The sequence below is a fragment of the Muntiacus reevesi genome, chromosome 6 (assembly GCF_963930625.1).
Source record: "Muntiacus reevesi chromosome 6, mMunRee1.1, whole genome shotgun sequence".
NCBI lineage: Eukaryota > Metazoa > Chordata > Mammalia > Artiodactyla > Cervidae > Muntiacus > Muntiacus reevesi.
This window is the reverse complement of record NC_089254.1, coordinates 93,692,226-93,718,022: the sequence shown is the minus strand read 5'-3', so window position 1 is coordinate 93,718,022 and position 25,797 is coordinate 93,692,226. Positions and strand designations below refer to the sequence as shown.

Below are 25,797 nucleotides of genomic sequence, written 5' to 3'. Positions count from 1 at the left end.
GACATGTTACATCTCAAGTAAGAAAAGAATTTCCATATAAATAAGATCACAAAACCATTGACACTAACCTTTTAAGAATTCAAGGAAGTGAGTCTCTTCTTGCTGCTAAATGCCTAAAGATTCCATCCATCATCCATCATAATCATGTTTATTTAAGGGTCAGTTCCTTCAAGAAAACATTCCCTGGATTTCCAGGCTGGATTACATCCCCTTCTTTGAGGACATAATTCATGCATATCACTCATTCTATTTCACTTTTACTTTAATGAACTGTATATGCATCTTGTTACACTTCCTTAAGTAATAAGCAGCTCATCTTGTTGGAGAGGGAGGGAGAATTATGTTTCAGCCAGAGAAGACAATGTGAGCAATGGCAACGAGGTGAGAAGACTGATGTTTTTTGAGGCTACAAAAAAGATCACCATTGCTGAAGAGTAAAGGAAAGGCAGAGGATGGCAAGAGGTAAAACTGGAGAGGCAGTCAGGGGCCTGTTCACTGGAAGTCTTGCATGTCATAACAGGCAACTTGGTTTCTCTGCTGCAGCAAGTGGTTGTGAAATTTCTTTTTTTTAAATAACAGACCATTATTGAAACAAAAATTGTACATGAAAGCCAATCAGGATGAATAAGGGTTGGATGGGCCAGTTGGTGCTTGGCCTCCCTCTGATTCTCACTATAGCTCCCAGTGTGGTGAGTTTAAGTGTGGTCTGCAGATTACCAACATCAGAATTATCTATGGTGCCTTATTAAAAATGCAGATTTGGGGGTCAACAACAAATGCCAGCTTAGAATTCAAAGCTGGGATTATCATAAGCTCCCCAGATAATTCTAAAATTTTAAAACCACATGTTCTGTAAGACAACTGGCTCATAATCTTCACCATGCCAGTGCTGTGAGTGGCAGGGAAGAACTGAGTACATGCTCCAAATTAAAAGAGAATCAATGGATATGGCAATTAAATGCAATCCATGAAACTGAATCAGGGAGAAGTTTTGCTCTAATGGACATTGGTACATTTGGCGAAACTTAAGTACAGTCTGATACAAAATAGTATTGTATCAAAGCTGAATTTCCTTAAGAGACTGTTGGTCTTAGAAAATAAATGCTGAAGTTCTTTAGCAATAAAGGAGCATGATATTTATAAAAAAATGAACTTGGGAGAAATATAGCTAGATAGGTAGATAGATATAGTTCTTTGTACTTTTTGAAATTATTTAAAAATTAAAAGTTAAAAAAATTGAAAAGAGAAAGCCTAGAACAAATTTAAATCTCAGGACTGTGCCAACTTCAACCATTGTTAGAAAACTGGGAATTACTGACAGGCTTTATTTTAGACAGTGGTATTAATCAGACTTCTGCTTTTGATAGATTACTTTATGGTAGTATGAAAGGTAGAATTAGGATGACAGTACTGGCTTTTAGGTCTTTGTGGCTCAGGGGGGAAACAATGCAGGAGATCCAGGTTTGATCCCTGGGTCAGGAAGATCTCCTGGAGGAGGGTGTGGCAATTCACTCCAGTATTCCTGCCTGGAGAATTCCATGGACAGAGAAGCATGGTTGGTTACAGTCCATGGGGTTGCATAGAGTCAGACATAACTGAAGCAACTTAACACACACACACACAGATGGCAAGAAGACCACTTAGAAACTAAAGTGCTTCTGATAAATATGTGGTGAGTCTGAAAAGAATGATGGTAGTTAAGATGAAAATAAAAGGGATTATGAGGCAAAATCAATTGGATTCAGTGACTCTCTAAATATGAGTGGTAGAAGTGAAAGAAGAAAAAAGATAACTTATCAGTTTTCTAGTTTGGTAGTTACATAGATATACTTGTTACCAAAGATACAGTGAATACAGAAGGAACAGCATGCAGTGTGGGATTAGATGAATTAGAATTTGGCTGTGAGGGACATTTACGTGAAGATAAATAGCAGATGGTTAAATATAAGAGGCTGAAGCTTTGACAAGAGGTCAGATATATGTATAGTTATGTGTGTGTGTATAAGGTATATACATGTGTGTGTGGTACAACAATGTGACATAATCAAGAACGAGTTCATGAAAGGCTGAATCAAAGAAGACTTAGTTTAACAAGGATAAATTTAAGACTCCGTACACGAGACCAAAATACCAGACCAAAACTGAAGGAAGAGAATGGAGGAGAGATAAGTGGCAGTATCAAAATAAAACTTTATAGGTTTGAGTGTTTGTGAGTCCAGTGTGTCAGTATTTTAGGATAATTTTCAAAAGAACATATGTAATCTTAGACTGCATTAATGTGAATCTGGTATCTAGAAAGAAGCAAATGAGAAAGATAATTTATTGTGTATTGTTAGGCATCCATATCCATGGGTTCCACATCTGCATTCAACCAACTGTGGATCAAAATAGTAGGAAAAAAATTTCAAGAAGTTCTCAAAAGCAAAACCTGATTGCTGTGCACTGGCGACGGTTTACATAGCATTTACACTGTATTAAGTATTATATTAATCTAGAGCTACTGAAGGATACGCATGGGTTGTATGCAAATACTGTGCCATTTTACATAAGGGACTTTCAGCATCCTCAGATTTTGGTCTCTGTGGGATTCCTGGAACCAGCTCCCCCTCAGATACCAAGGAATGACTGTCCTGGTTAGATGACATCTGCAATACTGTGTTCAGTTTCCTTCAAGCTTGAGTAGTGACAGAAAAGAGTAAAATATGATAGTAAAGGGACTTGAATCATATTATGGATGGCTGAAAGAAAGGAAAGGAAAATTTCAGGTAAATAAATAATAGCTTTAAAAAATATTTATGATCTGTCAACGTGGAAGAGGCAATACATTTGTTCTTAATAAGCAAGGAGGATTAGGGAAAAATGAGTTGGTCAGAAATGTTTACCTTTAAAGTTTCTTCTTTTTTTTTTTTGCTCTATGTTGTTAAAGAGGTGAGTTAAAATTTACAGGGACATGTGCTTTAAACTCAACATAAAAAAAGCATTGCTCTCAAGCAGTGGAATGAATCAACTGCAGTTTGGTAAACTGCTTGTCACCAAGTGTTGTCAGTCAAAGGTTGCATGTGCTTGGGTCCTGTCATCTGTAGGAGGTGAGAGTAGGGAACTCTCAAGGCTTCTCTCTGCTTTAAGATTCGGTGAGATGGGAATGAAAAGATTAGACAATGAGATGAATGGCCTTTTTTTTTTTGACTTGGTAAAATTACTGGAAATCAAATTGACATATAAGGAAGTTCTACTGTCTTCTATATATTTCTAGAGTTAGAAAAATAAAAATTTGAGACACAGAATTTCTGGGAAGGTGAACTGTTCTTTGGCAATCTGATTTGAAGATAATCTTCTAGTTTCTTATGTGTAAATCGTGACCAGATACATATTATTAAATAGCTCACATTCAGATGATAGGCGACTACTCATTACTGTCTCTATTCCCATCTTACAAACCTTGGTTAGGGAGCTGTCTTCCGAAATAATCAAATATACAGTCATCTGATATAGAAGGCCTTGTATCTAGAAAAGATGGTAAAAGTCCATTAGCAGCAAGAAAACAGCTCATTGACTTACATTTTGTATTTTTATCTTTTTATAAATGAAAATGCTAGTATGCTAGCAAATAATGTGTAAACAGTAGTTTAGCTCAATGAAATTAATACAAACAGTTCTCAAATATTATGAATTTTGTTGCATTTTTGCTATTTATCAGTTCAGTTCAGTCACTCAGTTGTGTCTATTTATAGGTAAGGTCTAAAAAATATTCATACTGTTTGGGTGAGCAGTTCCTTTCTAGGAATCTATTACAGATAAATAATTATATACAAATAGTGAATTAAAAAGTCATCATTGTTTACGATGGAAAAAAACGTGATCAAAATAAAATTTTAACAATGGAGGGTATCTAAATAAATTAAGGTTCACTAATACAATGGAATACTTTGCCACCATTTATTAACATTGAGAGAAGTTAATAATACACTGTGATTTTAAATGAAAACATTTAAATCTTGCAAAAAAAACCCTGAAGATTAGTCTGTGTGATTAACATGGATTGTACATGTATAGAAAAATGCCTAAAATAAGTATTCTAAAATATGTTCTTTATTTTTAAATTCTGACATTAAATTTAACAGAAGAATATATAAAAGTTACATAGCAAAAATGACAGTTTTTCTTGGCTTATCACTACAAGAAAGAATTTAAAGTTCAATGAAGTAACCATCTTAATTATAAAAAAATTCCCTCTTAGGTGTGGTTTTTATTTCCATTTCTATTTTTAATTAGCCTGCTGCATCATTGTGGGAGATAGTGAGAGATAGCACTGGAGTGCTGCAGTCCATGGGGTTGCAGAGTTGGACACAACTTAGCGACTGAATAACAACAACTGCATCATAAACTAAACGGATTTATGTACATTCATGCTGGGCTGTGCTTAGTTGCTCAATTGTTTGCAACCACATGGACTGTAGCCCGCCAGGCTCCTCTGTCCATGGGATTCTCCAGGCAAGAATACTGGAGTGGGTTGCCATGCCCTCCTCCAGGGGATCTTTCCAACCCAGGGACTGAACCCTGGTCTCTGGGCATTATAGGCGGATTCTTTACTGTCTGAGCCACCAAGGAAGCATGTACATTTATATATACTTCTAATCATTACCTGAGATCCTTTTTGAAAATAAGTGTGGTATAAATATATTAAAAAATATATACACATAAAATTAAAGAATTATTTTAGATGAAATTAAAATGTTTAAATTAATGAGTATTTTTCAAAGGACCTCAAGATAATGAGATAAAAATTAAGAAAAAAAAAATACCAGAATATAAATCTCTGAATCTCTAACATTTCTGGTATTTTTTTCTTAGAGATTTATATTTATATCAGACTTAGCAGATTCTCACAGAAGCAAATGAGTAGTCCAAAATTTAATTTCTCTCTTGGCCCATCCTTTATTAATTTATGAAACAAAAGGACCATGATGTTTTTTAAATGTAAACCCCTATATTCTGTTTGGGGAAAAACTTTCAAATGAGGGCTGTCTCTCAAGTATGTGGGCCACTCAGTCCAACCCTCAGTGTGCACCCTGGGCACCCTGTCCGGACTGCAGGCACTGCACCTGTTAACACTGCATTTAACTTGTTTGTCCCCCTACTAAATGATGAGTTCCTAAGGGGTAAGAAACAGTACAAGATATTCTTAACATCCCTAGCATAAAGCACAGTGACAACCTCCGAGTTGTAGTGCAAAAAAGTGTTTGAGGAATTAATCATTTATCAGAGGGTAAAAGCAGAACATTACCTGTCACATCAGAAACTGATTCTTTGTGTCTTTGAACTAAATGTCCTTTATCACAAACCTAATGGAACATGGAACCAAAAGGAAAACAGTACTATATTATAAACATGAAAATGAGGTATATCTTCTACAATTTATGGTAATTTTCAACATTTCTCATTTTATCCTCATAGATTTAGAATGGACAAAAATAATCTTTTAAATCAGTACCTTCTAGTATCTTTTACAATACTACTTTTCTTCTCCACCAATGGCAGAAGAAAATGTTAAATACTGTATTTTGGCATTAAAGGGAGTATAAATTTTTTTTTACTTCGTGTAGAACTTATATGATGAGAAAGAGACAAAAAGTGTATGCTTTAAGAGAAGTACAAAATGAATGAAAATATATAAAATTGTATGGAAAAAGTATAAGGAATTGCAAAACTGTGTTTATACAGGAAAGTTGAAAAAATAATTTCTCATAGCTTGTAAAAAAAAGTTTAGAGTAAGAAAGACCATATGCATGACACTGCTGTCTGTGTGTCATGAAAGGAGATACCTTGCCAGTCTGACCGAGCTGGACTAAAAGAGACACAAAACACTGTGGAATTGTGACTGCTCATCTTGAGTAGTGTACACAAATCCTCATGTGAGTGTGAAAGCATTCTGCAAGTCTCTTAGTCGTGTCCAACTCTTTGCGACCCCATGGGCTATACAGTCCATGGAATTCTCCAGGCCCAAATACTGGAGCGGGTAGCCTTTCCCTTCTCCAGGGGATCTTCCAGACCCAGGGATCAAACCCTGGTCTCCCACATTGCAGGTGGATTCTTTACTAGCTGAGCCACCAGGCAAGCTGAAAACATTTTAGATACTTCCAAACTGTTTCAAAATTCTTCAAGCCAGACTTCAACAATACGTGAACCGTGAACTTCCAAACTGTCTTTTAAAAAGGCAAAGGGACCAGAAATCAAATTGCCAACATCCGCTGGATCATCAAAAAAGCAAGAGAGTTCCAGAAAAACATCTATTTCTGCTTTCTTGACTATGCCAAAGCTTTTGACTGTGTGGATCACAATAAACTGTGGAAAATTCTAAAAAAGATGGGAATACCAGACCACCTGACCTGCCTCTTGAGAAATCTGTATGCAGGTCAGGAAGCAACAGTTAGAACTGGACATGGAACAACAGAGTGGTTCCAAATAGGAAAAGGAGTATGTCAAGGCTGTATACTGTCACCCTGCTTATTTAACTTAAATGCAGAGTACATCATGAGAAATGCAGCTGGAAGATTGCTGGGAGAAATATCAATAACCTCAGATATGCAGATGACACCACCCTTATGGCAGAAAGTGAAGAAGAACTAAAGAGCCTCTTGATGAAAGTGAAAGAGAGTGAAAAAGTTGGCTTAAAGCTCAATATTCAGAAAATGAAGATCATGGCATCCAGTCCTATCACTTCATGGTAAATAGATAGGGTAACAGTGGCAGACTATTTTTTTGGGCTCCAAAATCACTGCAGATGGTGACTGCAGCCATGAAATTAAAAGACGCTTTCTCCTTGGAAGGAAAGTTCTGACCAACCTAGACAGCATATTAAAAAGCAGAGATATTACTTTGCCAACAAAGGTCCATCTAGTCAACGCTATGATTTTGCCAGTAGTCATGTATGGATATGAGAGTTGAACTATAAAGAAAGCCGCTTTTTAGATAAAATTGAATGGCAGCCAAAAAAAAAAAAAAAAAAGATAATTAGCATGAAAATGGGAGGTGGGAGGAAATTGTAAAAATCAAAACTTGATTATTGAAGGGAAAGAGATAAGGAAGTATTCTAGAAAAAATTAAGCAAAGTTAAAAGTAGCAATATTACATAATCATAAAGAATTTAGAGAGACAAGGGGTAAAACTAGGCTGAAGAAAATTCACTTGCAGTAAGACTTGATTTGATGAATTCACTGTCATTTTTAGCTCTCCTCCTTTGATTGAAATATGGCTGTGAAGAATAATAAAACTATTATCTTCATCTTATAGAAAATTACCAGGCCAGTGTCCTTATGGTTGGTTGGCTGGTTTAGCTGCTCAGTCATGTCCAACTATTTTGAACCCATGGACTGTAGCCTGCCAGGCTCCTCTGTCCATGGGATTCTCTAGGCAAGAATACTGGAGTGGGTTGCCATTTCCTCCTCCAGGGGATCTTCCCAACCCAGGAGTCAAACGTGGGTCTCCTGCATTGCAGGCAGATTCTTTACCAACTGAGCTACAATCAACTCCTAGTGTCCTTTATGAATGTGATCTATAAATTCTTTTTGTTGTTTTTAAATATTTATTTTTAATTGGAGGATAATTGCTTTACAACATTGTGTTGGTTTCTGACATATTGATCTATAAATTCTAATCACAGTAATCTACAATTATTTGTTTTTGCTTAAAGTCTGCAAGATTAATTACTGAAAGTATTCTGGTAGGGAATAAAGCTTATTAAAATAGTTTAATACTTTTTTTGGGATATATTGATATCTTACAAGCAATCATTTAAGAAACAGTTGAAGAGCATGAGCTTAATTTGACCTCAGGCACTAACCTCAGTTAAGATGATACTGTTCACTCTTTTTACCAAAGATTATTAGAAAGTGAGAAGAAAAATTCAAAAGTTCTCAGAAAAGTATATTCTGTTAATATACATCTGGCAGATGGCAGTGCATTTGCTGGATGAACTTGTCATGGCTAACCTTAGATTTCCCACTGGATTACTATTATTAACACCAGAAATATTTGAGTAGAAATCTTCTAACCTGAGGCTGGTACTCAGGTTGACTTCTGGGCTCTCTGCAGGTAACAGATGCTTTATGGATTGACCGATGGGATCCAAGGAGGATTTTTTTTTTTAATCTCATCAACTTGGGATGTTGTCCTTCATCTGTGTTTGTCAGGCTTATTTCCTAACTAGACAGTTCTTCTGATCTCTGGATAGGGTACTAATCTTTCCCCCTGCCCCTTCCATCCCTGACCACACTCTCTGGGAGTGCAGTGGTTTTGGCAGAAGTCTCTCTGACTCCTTCCCTGACTATACCCAGCAGTTAAATTCCGCTAGTTTCTGGCTGGTAGCTCTATTGCTTTAGCAATGCCTTGGGGATATAAATTGCTCTACAGGCTAATTCAATCAAATCTGGGTTCCTTTGAAGGGATAATTTGCCAGGTCAGGGTTTCAGATTTATACTGACCCTGCCTTAGACTCCTCCTACCTGTTCCCCTGCCCCCAATTCTCTCTGTGAACTAGCCAGCCTACACGTTTGGCCCATATCTCCAAAGAATCTACCAATCTTCTTCAAATCGCCTTTCTCTATATTTCAATTTTTGAGAATGATGTTAAGCTTGAATTTCTCCAGGATCTGTTGCAAATTAAGTCTTTTACTTTGGGAAGACATTAGGAGCTATGTTTTATCTGGTCTGTTGTGTCATCTAACATCTCTGTTGCCTTACTGATTTTCTGTCTAGAAGATCTGTCCATTGATGCCAGTAAGTCTCCTACTATTATTATTGTATTCTTGTAGGTCTTTCCCTTTATGTCTGCTGATACTTGTTTTATATATTTAGGTGATCCTGTATTAAGTATATTTATGTTAACAAGTGTATCTTCTACTTATAGTATTCCTTTTATCATTATATAATGTCCTTTGTTTTTCCTTATGGCCTTGTTTCAAAGTCTGTTTTATCCGATGAGTATTGCTAGCCCCGCTTTCTTGTTTCCATTTGCATGAAATGCCTTTTCCCATCCCCTCACTTTCAATCTGTATCTTTTCTCCTAAAGTGAGTCTCTTGTAGGTGGTACTTTTCATTCAATCTGCCACTCAGTCTTTCGATTATAGAATTTAGTCCACTGACATTTAAAGAAATCATTAATAAAGTATGTACCTACTGCCATTTTAAAATGTTTTCCAGTTTTTATAGTTATTTATTTCTTCTTTTGGTTTTCCCTTTTGTGGTTTGATCACTTTCTTCTGTATTATGCTCGAGTTCCTTTCTTTTTGGTCTTTGTGAATCTATTGTACCTTTTTGATGTGTGGTTACCTTGGTTTTCAAGTGTTAACCCATAACTATATCTTATGTGTTCTAAATGAATAGTCATACAAGTTCAAACACATTCTAAAAGATCTACATTTTTATATTCCCCTCCTCTACATTTTGTGATTTTGGTCTATTTTATATTTTGATGCTTATCCTTTTACCACTAAATGTAGTTATAGTTGCTTTTACAATTTTTTTGGATTGTTTTTAATCTATGTGCTAACTTAAGTGATGTTCAATCTTTTTATATATTTGCCTTTCCTGTTTCCCCTTTCCTATAGATACTTGCTTCTTTTCTATCTAGAGAAGATCTCTCAATATCTCTTTTAGGTTAGGCTTAGTGTTGCTGTATTCTTTTACTTTTTGCTTGTCTGAAAAATTCTTTCTCTCTCCATCTACTCTAAACGATAATCTTGCTGGCTGGAGTGTCCCAGGTTGCAGGGTTTTCTCTTTCAGGACTTTGACTATATCATGACACTCCCTTGTGACCTGCACAACTTTTGCAGAGAAATCAACCAACCTTATAGGGGTTTCCATGTAACTGACTTTTTCTCTTGCCTCGAGAAGCCTCTTTAACTTTTGCCATTTTAAGTATGTCTTGGTTTGGGTCTGCTTGTGTTTATTGTCTTTGGGACCTTCTATGCTTCCTGTACCTGGATTATCTGTTTCCTTCTTTAGATTCTAGGGAATTTTCAGCCATAATATCTTTAAAAACAGTTTTGATCCTCTTCTCTATTATCCTTCTGGTACCAAAATTATGCATAGGCTGGCATTCTTCATGGGGCTTCTCTGGTGGCTAAGACTGTAAAGAATCTGCCTGCAATTAAGGAGATGTAGGTTTGATCCCTGGGTCGGAAAGATCCCCTGGAGAAGGGAATGGCTACCCACTCCAGTATTCTTGCCTGGAGAATTCCATAGACAGAGGAGCCTGGTTGGCTACAGTCCATGTGATCACAAAGAGTTAGACACAACTGAGAAGGCACTCTATAATATCCAATAGCTTTTGTATATGGCTTTCATTTTTTTTTTTTTTTCTCAATTTGGCTTTGTCTTCTGTTCTGATTGGGTGATTTCCATTATTCTGTCTTCCAGATCACTTGGGTTCAGTAAGGCTCTGCTGCCCTTAACTATGTGCTCTGTCCCAGAGGAGGTGAGTGCTGAAGCAAGTGGGGCCCACGTGGTCACAGCGTACCTGTGCGTCGCCAGTGAAGTCGCCTGCAGTTCTGCCCAGAGGCAGCCCGAGGTTGTGTCCCTTGTCCGCTGCGTTTGTCCCAGACTAGTTTTAGGCCGGGGCTGAGAGGTTGGGGTGCTGTAGCTGCAGGAATGGAGGTCCCTGTGCTGCCGCCGGGGCCCTGGCTGCCTCTGCGGGAGTGCCCTCCAGGGCCTCTCCAGCCCCCATCCAGCTCCAAGCTGGGGTGTGAGGTGGGAAGGACCAGATCACTCTCACAGGGAAAGGAGCCGCTCTGTATTCCTCCTAGGGATGCCTGCTAGAGACGTGCGGTTCTGGGAGGCCACTTGGTGTGCATGCCAGCAAGGTCTGTCGCCACTGTCCCCGCGCCCCACACGCAGGTGCTAACAGCTTCTGCTCTACTGTGCATGCAGCCTCGGTTGTACAACATAAGAGGTCTTCTGCCCGTTTCCCATCGGTTTTCTGTGAGAACTGTTCCACAGGTGGTTGTATTTTTGATGTGTTTGTGAAGAGAGGTGAGCTCCACATCCTTCTACTCTGCCATCTTGCTGCACTTATGCAAAATTTCTAATGGGGGTGTCATGCTGAGAGGGCTGGACAGTGGCACTTTTCTTTCAGTGGTACTGCACTTTCAGAGCTAAGATGTAGGTGGAAGTAGGGCAGTAGTCTCAGGTCTTCTCTACGTGCTTCTTCCAGTGTGGAACTAACACTTTATTAGCCAAGATAGGGGCAGTTAGGACCAAAATATTTTCAGTAATGTAGCATTCAAACTAGAGCCTTATTTTCAAGAACGGGGTCTGGATAGAAAGAAGGGAGCCTCCACCTCTTGGCTGCACTTACCTGGAACTTAGCTTTAGCAATAGGTAGCTGGAGACAGAGTAAGAAATTCTAGTGCCCTGCTCCTCCTGGTATATGATAGCCCTTTGTCTGGTATCTGGGGGGAGAGGGGACCCTGTGTCCTCCACTGCAGAGTGTCAGTGAGCTGGGGCTGGGGGTGGGCAGAGTCTTGATTCAAATATCAGAGGTTCTGGGGTTTTGTTGTTGTTGTTATTTTTTGTTTTTATCATATTTTAGATTTTCCTGAGTAGATTTTTTTTCATTTGCTGTATGCCCCAGGACCATTTGCAGAAACTTTTAATTAAAAAAAATTTTTTTTTCACTAATTTTTGCTGGTGAAAGGGTTTGCAGAGCTCCTGCTGTCATGATGAAAGGCAATCTCAGCACCACCTGTTTTATACTCTTGTATTCCCATTAAGTTTTCTAAGTTTTATCTCTTCTTGCTATCTTGAATGCCTCTTTGTAAGAGACCTTAAATAGTTTTCTGAGTAAGGTAATTCTAAGTGAAATTTAAATACAGAACCTTAAGACCCACCTCTCACCTGTCAAGATTCTTTTGTATTTTTAGAAATAGTAAGTAATATAAGCAAAATTTTAATCATTAAGTTTTCCTGGGGAAAAATCATTAAGCGTGTAACTTGCCGTTCTCTTGTTTTTTTCAAACAACCGTTAGCAAACATATCAATGAATATTTACCTCTTGCTCTTCTCTGATGTTTTGATGTCTTGCTATGGTAGAGTTTCTTTCCTTCTTTGTTTTTAGTTGTATTTTCTTGGTTTTTATCTAGGTAAGAGATTCATATTTAATCAATGTATCAAAGACAGTACATATGCAGATATAACACTATTTTGAGACTTCTAGGAAGATGAAGTTCTCTTCTTTCCACTAAGTACAACTAAAATCCCTGGCCGTTACATACAAAGTAAACACAAGAGGCTCTGAAAGGGGAAAAGGAGGCAGATGATGAGGGACTTCAGGAACAGAAGAGCTGCCTGATGGTGAGTAGTTCTGTGTGTTTTCTTTTTGCCTCATCTACCCCAGCCTTAGAGCTGGAGAAGCCAGAAACCCAGAAGTGCCAATGAGTGAAGATAAAATGCCTGAACACATTCCAAATTTGATCAAAGACATGAAGGTAACTATCAAAGAATCTCAGTCAACTTCAAGTAAAATAAAATGCCCACAGTAAGTCACATAAACTTTGAAAGCAGTTAAGACTGATGCAAACTGTTACCTGCAAGGGATCCTCAATAAGATCATTGCCAATTTCTCAGAAACTTTGGAAGCCAGAAGACAATGCAGAATATAAAGGAAAAAAACAAAACAAAACAACCCCCCCCCCCCCAGCAGAACTGTCCTTCAAAATTTAGGGAGAAATTAAGACATTTTCAGATAAACAAAAGCTGAGGGAGTCTGTGACCACTTGATATGCCCTGAGAGAAATGCTCAAGCGATCTCTGCAAGAGTAAATGAAAGGGCACTAGGCCGTAACTTAAGCTGTAGAGGAAAACAAAGGTCTAAATGAAGGTAATAAATACACGGGGAATTATGAACGTCAGTATTATCGTAATAATAATTCCAAACTGAATTTTCTGTCATCTACATGAAAAAAAGTGTTAGTTGCTCAGTTGTGTCCAACTCTGCGACTCCATGGATGGCAGCCCACCAGGCTCTGTCCATGGGCTTCTCCAGGCAAGAAAACTGGAGTGGGTTGCCATGCCCTCCTCCAGGGAATCATCCCAATCCAAGGACTAAACCCAGGTCTCCTGCATTGCAGGCAGATTTTTTACCATTTGAGCTAGCTGGGAAGCCCTACATGATTAAGTCTACATGATTAAAGAGGAAAAAAAGTTAAAGAAAAAAAAAGCATTTATTAGTCTGAAAGCTAGTACTACTATTTCTTTGGCCTATAAAGTGTTAAGTCGCTCAGTTGTGTCTGATCTTTGTGACTCCATGTACTATAGTCTACCAGGCTCCTTTGTCCATGGAATTTTCCAGGCAAGAATACTGCAGTGGGTTGCCATGTCCTTCTCCAGGGGATCTTCCCGACTCAGGGATTGAACCTGGGTTTCCCACATTGTGGGCAGATTCTTTATTGTCTGAGCCACCAGACAAGCCCTATAACACCAAACCTTGTTTGTTACATAATTTAGGAGACTAATACACTTAAAGAAACATTAGTTTATGTTTTTGGGCACACAATGTATAACTATGTAATTCTGTGACATATACAACTGAAAGCGTGGGGGTAACAGCTATAAAGAACAGTTTTTTTATGTTTTGAAGTTAAGTTGATATAAATTCAAATTAGACTGTTATAACTTTAGGATAGTAAATGTAATTCCCATGGTGAAAACAAAGAAATGACTTACAAAACATACACAAAAGGAAATAAGAAAGGAACTGAAACATTTCACCACAAAAAATCAGCTAAGCACAAAAGAAGACAGTAGTGCAGGAAAAGAAGGGACAAAAACACTATAAGGCATATAGAAAACAGCACAAGGACAGGTCAGTCTCTCTTTATCAGTAGTTATTTCCATTGTAAATGGATTAAACTCTCCAATCAAAAGAGAGCGATTGGGAGAATGGATAAAAACACATGATCCTTTTTCAGATCTGGATTCCTCAGTGTGTATGCCCAGAAGTGGTATTGCTGGGTCATATGGCAGTTCTATTTCCAGTCACGTGCACCCCAATGTTCATCGCAGCACTGTTTATAATAGCCAGGACATGGAAGCAACCTAGATGCCCATCAGCAGATGAATGGATAAGGAAGCTGTGGTACATATACACCATGGAATATTACTCAGCCGTTAAAAAGAATTCATTTGAATCAGTTCTAATGAGATGGATGAAACTGGAGCCCATTATACAGAGTGAAGTAAGTCAGAAAGATAAAGAACATTACAGTATACTAACACATATATACGGAATTTAGATAGATGGTGGCGATAACCCTATATGCAAAACAGAAAAAGAGACACAGAAATACAGAACAGACTTTTGAACTCTGGGGGAGAACGTGAGGGTGGGATGTTTTGAAAGAACAGCATGTATATTATCTATGGTGAAACGGACCACCAGCCCAGGTGGGATACATGAGTCAGGTGCTCGGGCCTGGTGCACTGGGAGGACCCTGAGGAGTCGGGTGGGGAGGGAGGTGGGAGGGGGGATCGGGATGGGGAATACATGTAACTATATGGCTGATTCATGTCAATGTATGACAAAACCCACTGAAATGTTGTAAAGTGATTGGCCTCCAACTAATAAAATAATATTAAAAAAAAAAAAAAAAAAAAAAAAAAAAAAAAACACATGATCCAACTATATGCAGTCTTAAGAGACTCACAAAGATCCAAACACACAAACTGGTTGAAAGTGAAAGGAAAGAGATATCCTATGCAAACAGTAACCCCAAGAGGCAGAGGTGGCTCTATTAGACAAACACAGACTAAATTTTAAAACGTTACTGGAAACTACTTTTAAAAGGACATTATAGGTTAATAAAAAATTCAATACAGCAAGAATATATAACAATTATAAATATTTACATACCTAATGATCATCAAAATATATGAAGCAAAATAGAACCGAAGGGAGAAACAGACAGTTCTACAATAATAGTAGGAGACTTCAATACCCTACTTACAATAATATGGAACCAATCAGAAGATTGTAAGGAAAAAGGATTTAGCACAGTAAGTCATCTAAACTTAACAGACATACACAGAACACTGTACCCAACAACAACAGAGTATACATTTCTCCTCAGTTGCATACAGGACATTTTCCAGGATAAAACATATGTTAGGCCACCAGTTAAGTTTTAATACATTTTAATAGATAGAGAGCATACAAAGTATCTCCCTCTGACCACAATGGGATGAAGTTAGAAATAAATAACAGAAGAAAATCTAAAATATTAAAAAACTTGTGGAAATTATGCACACACTTTTTAAAAAAATGGATCAAAGAAGTCACAAGGGAAATTAGAAAATACAGAGTTGAATAAAAATGAAAACACAACAGAGCAAAATTTATGAGACACAGCATAAGTAGCACTGAGGAGGAAATTTATATCTGCAATCACATTAAAAAACAAATTCACAGATGGCAGAAGGAAGGAAGTAATAAAGATTAGAGCAGAGATAAATGAAATAGAAAAACTAAAGAAAATGAATCAAAAGGTCAACAAGATTGACAAATCTTTAGCTAAATGGACTAAGGAAAAAAAGACAAATTACTAAAATAAAAAACGAAAGTGAGGATTTTAGTATCAATTCTACACAAATATAAAGGATTATAATAACAAAGTCTTATGAAAAAGTATATGCCAACAAACTGGATAACCTAGATGAAATGGACAAATTCCTAGAAACACAGAACTTACCAAGACTATCTCATGAAGAAATAGAAAATATGAATAGACAAGTAACTAGTTAAGGAGATTGAAATCAGTAATCAAAATTCTCCCAACTAACAATAAAGCCCTGATGGTTTGTTTGGTGAATTCTACCAAATATTTAAAGAACAACTAATGCTGATCTTTCTCAAACAATTCCAAAAAATTAAAGAGGAAGGAACATTTTGTAATTTATGAGGCCAGAGTTACCCTGATACCAAAGCTAAACAAAGACACTACAAACAAGAAAAGGAAGCTATATAGACCAGTATCCCTTACGAACATGCTCAACAGCACTAATCATTAAGGAAATGCAAGTCAAAGCCACAGTGAGATGGTATCTCACATCTGTCAGAATGGCCATTATTAACAAACAAACCAGAAAATAACAAGTGCTTGCAAGCATGTAGGTACATTAGAGCCTGCATGCACTGTTGGTGGGAATATAAAATGGTATAACTGCTGTGAAAAACAGTGTGGAGGTTCCTCAAAAAATTAAAAGTAGAATCACCATATGATCCAGCAGTTTCCTTTTGGGGTATACACCCAAAAGAATGAAGAGCAGCAGCATCTTGAGGAGATGTGTGATCATATTCACAACAGCTAGAATGTGGAAGCAACCTTAGTATCCACTGAGAGATGAATTAGCAAAATTCAGTGTAAACATACAATAGAATATTATTTAGACTTATAAAGGAAAGAAATTCTGAAATATGCTACAATATAGATGAACCTTGAGGACATCATGCTCGAAGAAATAAGCCAATCACAAAAAGACAAACACTGTGCAATTCCACTTATATGAGGTACTTAGTACAGGCAAAATATGAAGAAAGAAGAGTATACAGTGGTTTTCAAGAGACATGGGAGTAGAGAATGGGGGGTTATTAAGGCTATAGAGTTTGCTTTTCAAGATGATAAGAGTTATGGGATGGTGGTGATGGTTGTACAACAGTGTGAATGTACTTGTACCAATGAATTATACACTTAAAAATGGTTAAGATGGTCAATGTTATGTGTAATTTTACTACAATAAAAAAAAAGAATCAATCTCTATATTTTTGATGGGCTACTGGAAAAGAGGGTATATACCAGACTTAGAATTGTAAGAATGGGAGGCTAGAATTCCATTTTGCCTGCAAGAGAGGAGAGTCTGAGAATAGAACCAACCCAGAAGAGGCAGAAATGACATTAAAATGGAGAAAAAAACTTTGCATCCTGGTGATATTCTTTGAGCCCCTTATTTAAGCCATGGCTAAAGCCACCCTTGTCTCTAGACTATTTCCCTTACTAAATCGACCAATTCTCCTTTTAGCTAAGCCATCTTTTGGAACAGTTTTTTGTTCTTTGCAATGGATGGACTTCTGATACACACCCTCAGAATATGATATAGTAGGTATAGAAGAAAACAATCCCCATGTCACTAAGTGGAAGCTCCATCTTCTTGCTCAGGTCTGGAATTCTGGAGACCTCTTTCTCTCCTTTGTATTTTTCAAACTTGTATCCAAGCCATCAGCAAATTCTCTAGACTCTGTCAGATATATCTAACATCTGGTCACATTTCATTGTCTCTACAGCTACCACCTTGGTCCAGCTACCACTGCTTCTTGCCTGGGTAACTGCAATAGCCCCTTAAGTGGTTTCCCCTCATGGTTCATCATTCTGCTCTCAACACAGCAGCCAAAGCAACCTTGCTGACACAAAGCCCATCATGTTACTCCTCTAACCCAAACTCTCCAAACTCAAGAGTAAAAACTAAGTCCTAAGCCAGGTTTTACATGAGCTATTCCACCCGCTCCCCAATGTCCAATAGCTATTTCACATTCTTTCTCTTACTCCTGTTCTCTTTGTTCAATCTTCTCTACCCAGATTAGTTTCCTTGGTCTTCCTACAAGATAACAGACATGTTCTTCCTCATGGCCTTTGCACTTCTAGTACTCCTACTCTAGGAATGAATACGTTTACTCTCCCTACTCCATTGATGTTAGATTTGGACATAGGAATTATTTAGCCAGTGCAATGATACATGGGAACTTTAAACATACTTTCATGGTTTGGTGTGCCTCCTGAACTCTTGGTGATTTACCATGAGAGAACATGCCCCAGCTGGCTGCTGGTGTCTATGGAGAAGGAAGAAATGTAGACCAGATCTGAATCAGTCCACAGTCTGGACATGAGTTCAGTGGATTCCTGGTCAGTCCAATATAGCCGTGAAAGTGAAAGTGAAGTCACTCAGTCGTGTCCGGCATGGGATTTTCCAGGCAAGAATACTGGAGTGGGTTGCCATTTCCTTCTCCAGGGGATCTTCCCGACCCGGGGATCAAACCCAGGTCTCCCGCATTGTAGGCAGATGCTTTTACTGTCTGAGCCACCTGTGAAGTCCAATATAGCCACAGATGACCCCCAAACAGGAAAAAAGATATTTGCTAATATAAGCTATTGACATTCTGAGAATTATTTTAATGAATAAAATATGAATAGTTTAGAACTGATACCTAAAAGTAGGATGCTGTCCTAATAAAACCTAAACTATGTGGCAATCATTGGCTTGGTGACTAAATAACATGTGGTTATAGGAAGGCAGAAAACACAAGTTATATAGAGGTGACACATTTAGTGAAACTGTCTTCTGTGAGAGAAGATGTGCCTAACAAACCTGAGTCACTGGGTAAAGAGACTTTGAGGCAGAAAATTTATAGAGTATGAGTTGGTGGTTGTTAGCTTCATTTGATAAGGTCCTACAAGAAAGAAATCAGCTCAGAAATACTTGGATAAAAAAATGGAATTGAGAGGGAAAACAGCCCCAAACTCTAGAATTTGTAGGTTGGCTTCAATATAGCCTTGAGGCAAAGGTCAAATCAATATTAATGGCTTTTACATCTGTGGTAGAAAATCTCTAAGATGACCTCTGATGATCCCTGTCTGTTAGCATTCATACTCTCTGTGGTCCTAGGTCATTGGGCTCAACCTAGTGACTCACTTCTAATGAATGGTATACGGCAAAAGTGATGGGATTCCGCTTCTGAGATGAGGCTACAGGGAGACTGTACCTCCTCCAGCCTGTGTGCTCTCTTCTGCTGTCTTACTTGCTCATTCTGATGAAAGCCAGATATGTGTTGTGAGCTGTCATAAAAGAAGCACCATAGTAAGGAACTAAGGGAGACTTCTGCCCTCAGCCAACAAGGAACTGAGTCCCTCAGCTCAGCAGCCTGAGGAACTGAATCTATCACCAACCATGTAAGTGAACTCCAAAAATGGATCCTTCCTCAGTCAAGCCTTCATGATTCTACAGCCTCACCAATACCTTCATTGCAGTCTTTTCAGAGAACTTAGGAACCCAGATAAGTCACTCCTGGATTCTGATCCACAGAGACTGTGTGATAATAAATTCTTGTCATTTTAAGTTGCAGAGGTTTAGGGTAATTAGTTACGCAGCAAGAGGAAATGAATACAATATCTGTCTTGGTCCATTCACCTGCTCTAACAAAACAGTTACCATAGACTGGGTGTCTAATAAAAAAGGAAACTCATTTCTCATATTTCTAAGGCTGGAAAGTTGAGATGAGGATGTGGTATGGTCAGGTGAGAGCTTCCTTTTGGTTTGTGAACTGCTTGTTGCATCCTCACAAGGCAGAAGGGGCTAGGGATCTCTCTGGGCCCTCTTTTACAAGGTACTAATCCCATTCACATGGCTCGGCCCTCATGACATAATCACCCCCCAAAAGCCCCACCTTCTAGTACCATAATACTTGGCATTATAATGTCAACATATGACTTCTGGGAGACAGAAGTATCCAGACCATTTCACCCCTAAACCTCCCACATTGACATCCTTCTCAAAAGCAAAGTTCATTCATTCCATCCCAACAACTCCTAATGTCTTAACTCATTCCAGTATCAACTCTAAACTCCAAAGTCCTAGCTAAATATCATCTAAATCACATATGGATGAAACTCAAAATATGATTCATCCTAAGGTAAATTTCTTGTCCAGTTGTGAAACCATGACCAAGTCATGTACTTCCAAAGTACCACCGAGGGTCAGGCATAGGATAGACATTCCCATTGTAAAAGGGGGAAAAAGCAAAGAAGGATGAGGTGATGGGTCTCAAGCAAGCGCAAAACCTAGTAAAGCAGATTCAATGAGATCTTCATGGTCATGAATAATCCTCGTACCTCCGTGATCTGCCTTCTGGACCCACTGGGGTGGCAGTATCATCCAACAGCTTGGCAGGCTGCCACTCATACCTGGCTCTCTGTCAGTACTCTGCCCACACCACAGTGCACAGCTCCAGACAGCCTACCTCCATGGCCTTCAATGGAAGTCATCTGCCCTGTTAAAACCTAGGCGTTAGCGTCCCTGATGATCTCTTAGTCCCTTTGGGGCTTTTAAAAACTTATCTTGCTGACACAAACAGATGGAAAGATACACCATGTTCTTGGATTAGAAGAATTAATATTGTTAAAATGACCATAACTATCCATGGCAACCTATAGATTCAATGCAATCACTGTCAAAATACCAATGGCACTTTTCATAAAACTAGAATAATTAAAAAATTTGTATGCAAACATGGAAGACCCTGAATAGCCAAAACAATCTTGAGAAAGAGGAACAGAGCTGAAGGAATCATGCTCCCTGACCTCAGACTATACTACAAAGCTTCAGTAATCAAAATATAGTACTAGCACATAAATAAATAACAAAGACCAATGGAACAGAATAGAGAGCCCAGAAATAAACCCACACACGTATGGTCAATTAATCTACAACAAAGGAGGCAAGAATATTCAATGGAAAACAGTCTCTTCCGAAAGCAGGGGTGGGAAAACTGGACAGCCACGCGTAAAAGAATGAAATCAGAACATTCACTAACACCACATTCAAAAATAAACTCAAAATGGATTACAGACCTAAATGTAAGACCAGAAACCATAAAACTACTAGAGGAAGGCACAGGTAGGACAGTCTGACATAAACTGCACCAATAGTTTTTAGATCTATCTCCTAAAGCAAAGGAAATAAAAATAAATGGGATCTAATTAAAATCATTTGCACAGCAAAGGAAAAGAGAACCACCTACTGAGTGGGAGAAAATATTTTACAAATGATGTAATTGATAACGGTTAATATTCAACATATATAAACTGCCATATAACTCAAAATAAAAAAAAAATCCAATTAAAAAAATGTGCAAAACTGAATAAACATTTTTCCAAAGAGAAAATGCAGATGGCCAACAAGCACATGAAAAAATGCTCAACATAGCTAATCATCAGGGAAACCACAATGAAATTATCAACCTCACAGCTGTCAGAATGGCTATCATCAAAAGCACAAATAACAAATGATGGCGAGACTGTGGAGAAAAGGGAACTCTCATACACTACTGGTAGGAATGTAAATCTGTGCATCCACTACAGAAAACAGTATGGAGGTTTTTCTCAGCAATTTCACCCCTGGGTATATATCTGAGAGAAAGAAAAAAAGACCACTGGTTTTGAAAAGACACATTCTTTCCAATGTTCACAGGAACATTATTTACAGCTGGTAAGATATAGAGGCAATCAAGTGCCTATTAACAGATGAATGGGTAAAGAAAATGTGTATGTGTGTGTGTGTGTGTGTGTGTATGCATGGAATACTACTCAGCCATAAAAGGAATGAAATTTTGTCATTTGCAGCAACATGGATGAACTTGGAGGGTATTATGCTGAGTGCAATTAGTCAGAGAAAAACAAATACTGAATGACATTACTTGTATGTGAATCTAAAAAATGTGAAAATAGTGAATATATTCTAGTGAATATAACAAAAAAGAAACAGACTCACAAATATACAGAACAAACAAGTGGTTACCAATGGGGAGAGAGAAGGGAAGAGGGAGAATACAGGGATAGGGCATTAAGAGGTACAAACTATTATGCATAAAATAAGCTACAAGGATAATTGTGCAACATGGGGGATATAACCAATATTTTATAATAACTGTAAATAGAGTGTAACCTTTAAAAATCGTGGATCACTATACTGTATACCTGTAACTTTGTACATCAACTATACTACAGTAAAAAACAAAAAACCCGTCAAACTTGTATCGAAGAACATTACACATTTCTCAGCTGCAGAGCTTTGTAGTATTGAAGCCATACTATAAAATTCAAGAAGTTCTGATAGCCTTCCTTTTATTCTATGTCTCCATCCCCGTCAGTTCAAGCTTGTCTTAGTCCTCTTAATACCATCACATTGGGGGTTAGGGTTTCAACATGTGTATTCAGTGGTGGGGCACAAACATTCAGTTCACAGTACCACCTAGACTCCCTACTCCTCCTCCTGCTCTAATTTCCTCCTTAGGCACTTCTCATCATCTGACACACCATACGTTTTACTTGCTCAGTTGGTAAAGAATCCACCTGCAATGCAGGAGACCCCGGTTTGATTCCTGGCTTGGGAGGATTCGCTGGAGAAGGGAAAAAGCTACCCACTCCAGTATTCTGGCCTGGAGAACACCATGGACTGTATAGTCCATGGGGTCGCAAAGAGTGAGACAGGACTGAGTGACTTTCACATTTTACTTACCAACCAGAATATAAGCCATGATCGGAAGGATTTTTTTTTTTCTTATTTTGTTCACTGATCTACTCCCAAGCATGAAGTCAGAGCCCAGTACATAGTTGTTAAGTAAATAAATGAATATAGGACTAACAGTCAGGCAATGTATGTTATGCTACCAACTCTTATTAACAAGTAGTATGGCTTTTGAAAAGTAATTTAATCTCTCTGGATCTTAATTGTTCTCATCAATAAAGCAAGGGTATTAAAAAACTCTAGATTAGAAAATTCTATGATTTAAGGATATGGAATCCATAATAAAAAATAACAATTATGCTATACAATTAATTATACAACTGCAGACTTTTTTTTTGGCCTGGTTGTTAGTCATAGTAAGAAGAGTACCTATTTGGCATATCCGTATCATAGGCATAAATTTTCAATCGTACCTGAGAATTTAACTTGAGAAGATCAGTCTGAGAGTCATTGGATTCTGAACTGTCAGAGGCATGGCTACTACAAAAAATAATAAATTACATAATGTTTTGGTAGTGTTTTAAAACTTCAACTGTTACTTTTACTTTATTATGTTATTGGAATGGCAGAAATAGTTCTAGTTATAAAAAGGATGTTTACAAAGGTGGTGTAGATGTTTGATAGTTCTAGGCTTTAGAAAAGAGTATTAGAGGAATGATGACTGAAATTGATTGGATCATGTCAAATATAAACAAATCCATGAGTTCAAAATGATACTCTATCTGCAAACAAACTTGTGACTCACCATTGGAGGTTACAGGGGCACTAACTCTAAGTCTGAAAACTTATAAAGGTTAAGAATCAAACATTTGTTCTACTTTTCCTATAGGAACTGCACTAAAATTAGTATGTTCCTTCTTCCAGTAACATTCCCTTGGCATTAAGTTTTGCACTTATTATTCACTAACTTAGAGTATTTATATGGTGTCTATAAATGTGTCAATTCTCTGTGGGTAATGACAGCATTAAAAACAATTTGAGTATGTCTTTCACATATAGTACATAGTGGATACTCAATATCATTTGAATAAATGAAGTCTTGATGAGGTCTGGCTGAAAGAATGTGCATGGGGAAAATTTTCCTCCATCTCTAGCCAGGATTTTCAGTACAGACTGACAATTACATCCTTGAATTGTTGTTAACAGGCCCTTCTTAACCAGGAATAGAACCCTGGTCGTGGTGGTGAGTGAGTCGAACCCTAGCCACTAGAGAGCATGGTAGAATAACACCGCAAAGTACATTACTCTCACTGTCCTGACCTACCTAGTCTCTAGGTCCAATGTAAGTTCTTTCAGAGAAGTATCTGAATCGTCAATGACTTTTTCCAAGTTTATATGCTTCTCCATTTCTTCTAATTCTTTCAGGCACTGATAATACTAGGGGGAAATGATAGGTAAGTTAATTATAAATAGCTATTTCCTAATTAAAGTAACTGAATATTTATAGACACCTGGAACATCAAGTACAACAAAACACTGAATGAACAGTCAGGATGTTAGAAGGAACAAACTGCTGCAGGTCCAAAGGCAGGTGATGTTATCTGGGCATCTGGAGTCTAATGTATGAGCAAATGGACTTTACTTACCTTGGTTCGGTCTGGATCACAGTAGTCCAAGAGAGAATCACAAAAGTGATATCCCATTGACTCCAAGTCTTTTGTGTTGAAATGAGTACCTCTTTTATCACCTAAAACATCAATAAGTTTATCCACCCTTGATGGTGAGTTAAACATTTTTTTCTTAGCAAGAAGGCCTAAGTTGCAAAACAGAGTATAAACAAAACACCTGATATGATTCCATATTCTGTCCTTTGGATCTTCTACACTGAGGCAGGTCATTAAACAACTATTTTCCCTTGTTCCCTCTCCACTACTTGGACCAAAGGTGACATTTAAATGAACACAGATTAATCTGTGTTGCAAAGCAGAAGAAAATTCAGTCAGAAAGTTATGGACTACTTGGTTACTAGTTATAAGCACCCTAATCATTACTTAGAGAAAAACCTGCAGAAATATTTAATGGTTTCATCATCATTAACAGTGTTATATCAATTTCAAGGTGCTTAAAAATTAGCCAGAAGTAATATGTCTGGATTTCTGGCACTTTCGAGTTGATACATTTTCTAATAATGTGAGTTACCCTAATATGAGGCATCCTAAGGATATGTTAAATGTGACTAAAAGCTTCCTTAAATGGAACTAGAGCACACATTTATTTTACTTCAAGGAACCAATTAAAAAAAAAAAACAAAAACAAAGCCCAGTCAACTCTGTCTTAAAAATAGCAAATCTAGTAAAGATATTTCTATTCTGATATTTTAATTATAAGCATTGCTTTTTCTTGAAATCATTACAGTCATAGCAACTCTTCTAAAGGAAAAACCCCAAACAAGCAATTAAAGATCAGATCATGAAACAACCACTTAGGTATACTATATATGTGCTAAAACTTCCTTTTCTCAACAAAGGAAAGTGATGCGATAGAGATACATACAGTAGGCATTTGTTTATTCATCCTATTTATAGAATTGATTAGATTACTGGTATATATCTAAGTAGGAAGAAAGTGCTCACTATCCAGTTGTCAAACACTATGAATCTTACATTGAATGTGTTCCTTTGGCTTAAATCTCTGACAGTCATGAATGAGGGCCCTCAATCTTACCCAGAGTAGATCCACAGAAAGTGGCCTCCATGGTGAAGCTGTTCCTGATTCCCATTTTCCACATCACCACCCTTCCTGTTCCCTCTTTGCTCTTTTGAATGTTAAACTTGCAGGATGAGAATGAAAACTGAAAAGAAGCAAATAAAAATGAGACCACTGCTCTTCTAATCACAATGCCTGCCATAGGAAGTAGGGTTAGAAATGAAAAAGTAGGTTTGCAAAAGCACAGTTCTCTCTAAAGCTGAAGTAAAAGCTTCTGGAGCTGCTTTTATTTCCTGATCAGTGGAAATAGCTCATTTTAAGGATGACATATTTACATTTCTGAGAATTATAGGCTTGAATTCTAAAACATATGCATTCAAAACCCCATTGACTAATTCTTGATAGTGTTGACTTTAAAAGGTTACAGGAAGGAGTCTAAACATATTTAGGACTGATCAGTGTTGTAGATTTTTAGAGTAAAGACGCTTTATTATCACATGAAAGATAATTTGAAAATTACCCTGGAAGATTGTTATAACATCAGTATCTACAATGAGTTTTTGTAATTACCATACGATTGAAAAAACTTACTTTGTGTTCCATCATGTGACTGTTAACACATGTATGTTGTTGTTTAGTCATTAGGTCTGACTCTTTTGTGACCCCACAGATTGTAGCCCACCGGGTTCCTCTGTCCATGGGATTTACCAGTGGGTTGCCATTTCTTTCTCCAGGGAATCTTCCCAACCCAGGGATCAAACTTGCATCTCCTGCATTGGCAGGTGGGTTCTTTACCACTGAGCCACTAAG

General features: G+C 37.7%; 1 protein-coding gene across 1 annotated transcript in view; it reads right to left on the bottom strand.

The window, feature by feature from the left end:
* Positions 1–25,797, bottom strand: part of AGBL3 (AGBL carboxypeptidase 3) — a 94,441-nt gene that overhangs the window by 27,906 nt on the left and 40,738 nt on the right. The window contains exons 10-16 of the mRNA XM_065939018.1: positions 25,006–25,132; positions 23,928–24,028; positions 23,606–23,718; positions 22,755–22,821; positions 12,047–12,133; positions 5,285–5,342; positions 3,435–3,504 (exon numbers count right to left, since the gene is read on the bottom strand). Coding sequence (XP_065795090.1) covers positions 3,435–3,504; positions 5,285–5,342; positions 12,047–12,133; positions 22,755–22,821; positions 23,606–23,718; positions 23,928–24,028; positions 25,006–25,132 — 623 coding nt within the window. The remainder of the gene's footprint in view (positions 1–3,434; positions 3,505–5,284; positions 5,343–12,046; positions 12,134–22,754; positions 22,822–23,605; positions 23,719–23,927; positions 24,029–25,005; positions 25,133–25,797) is intronic.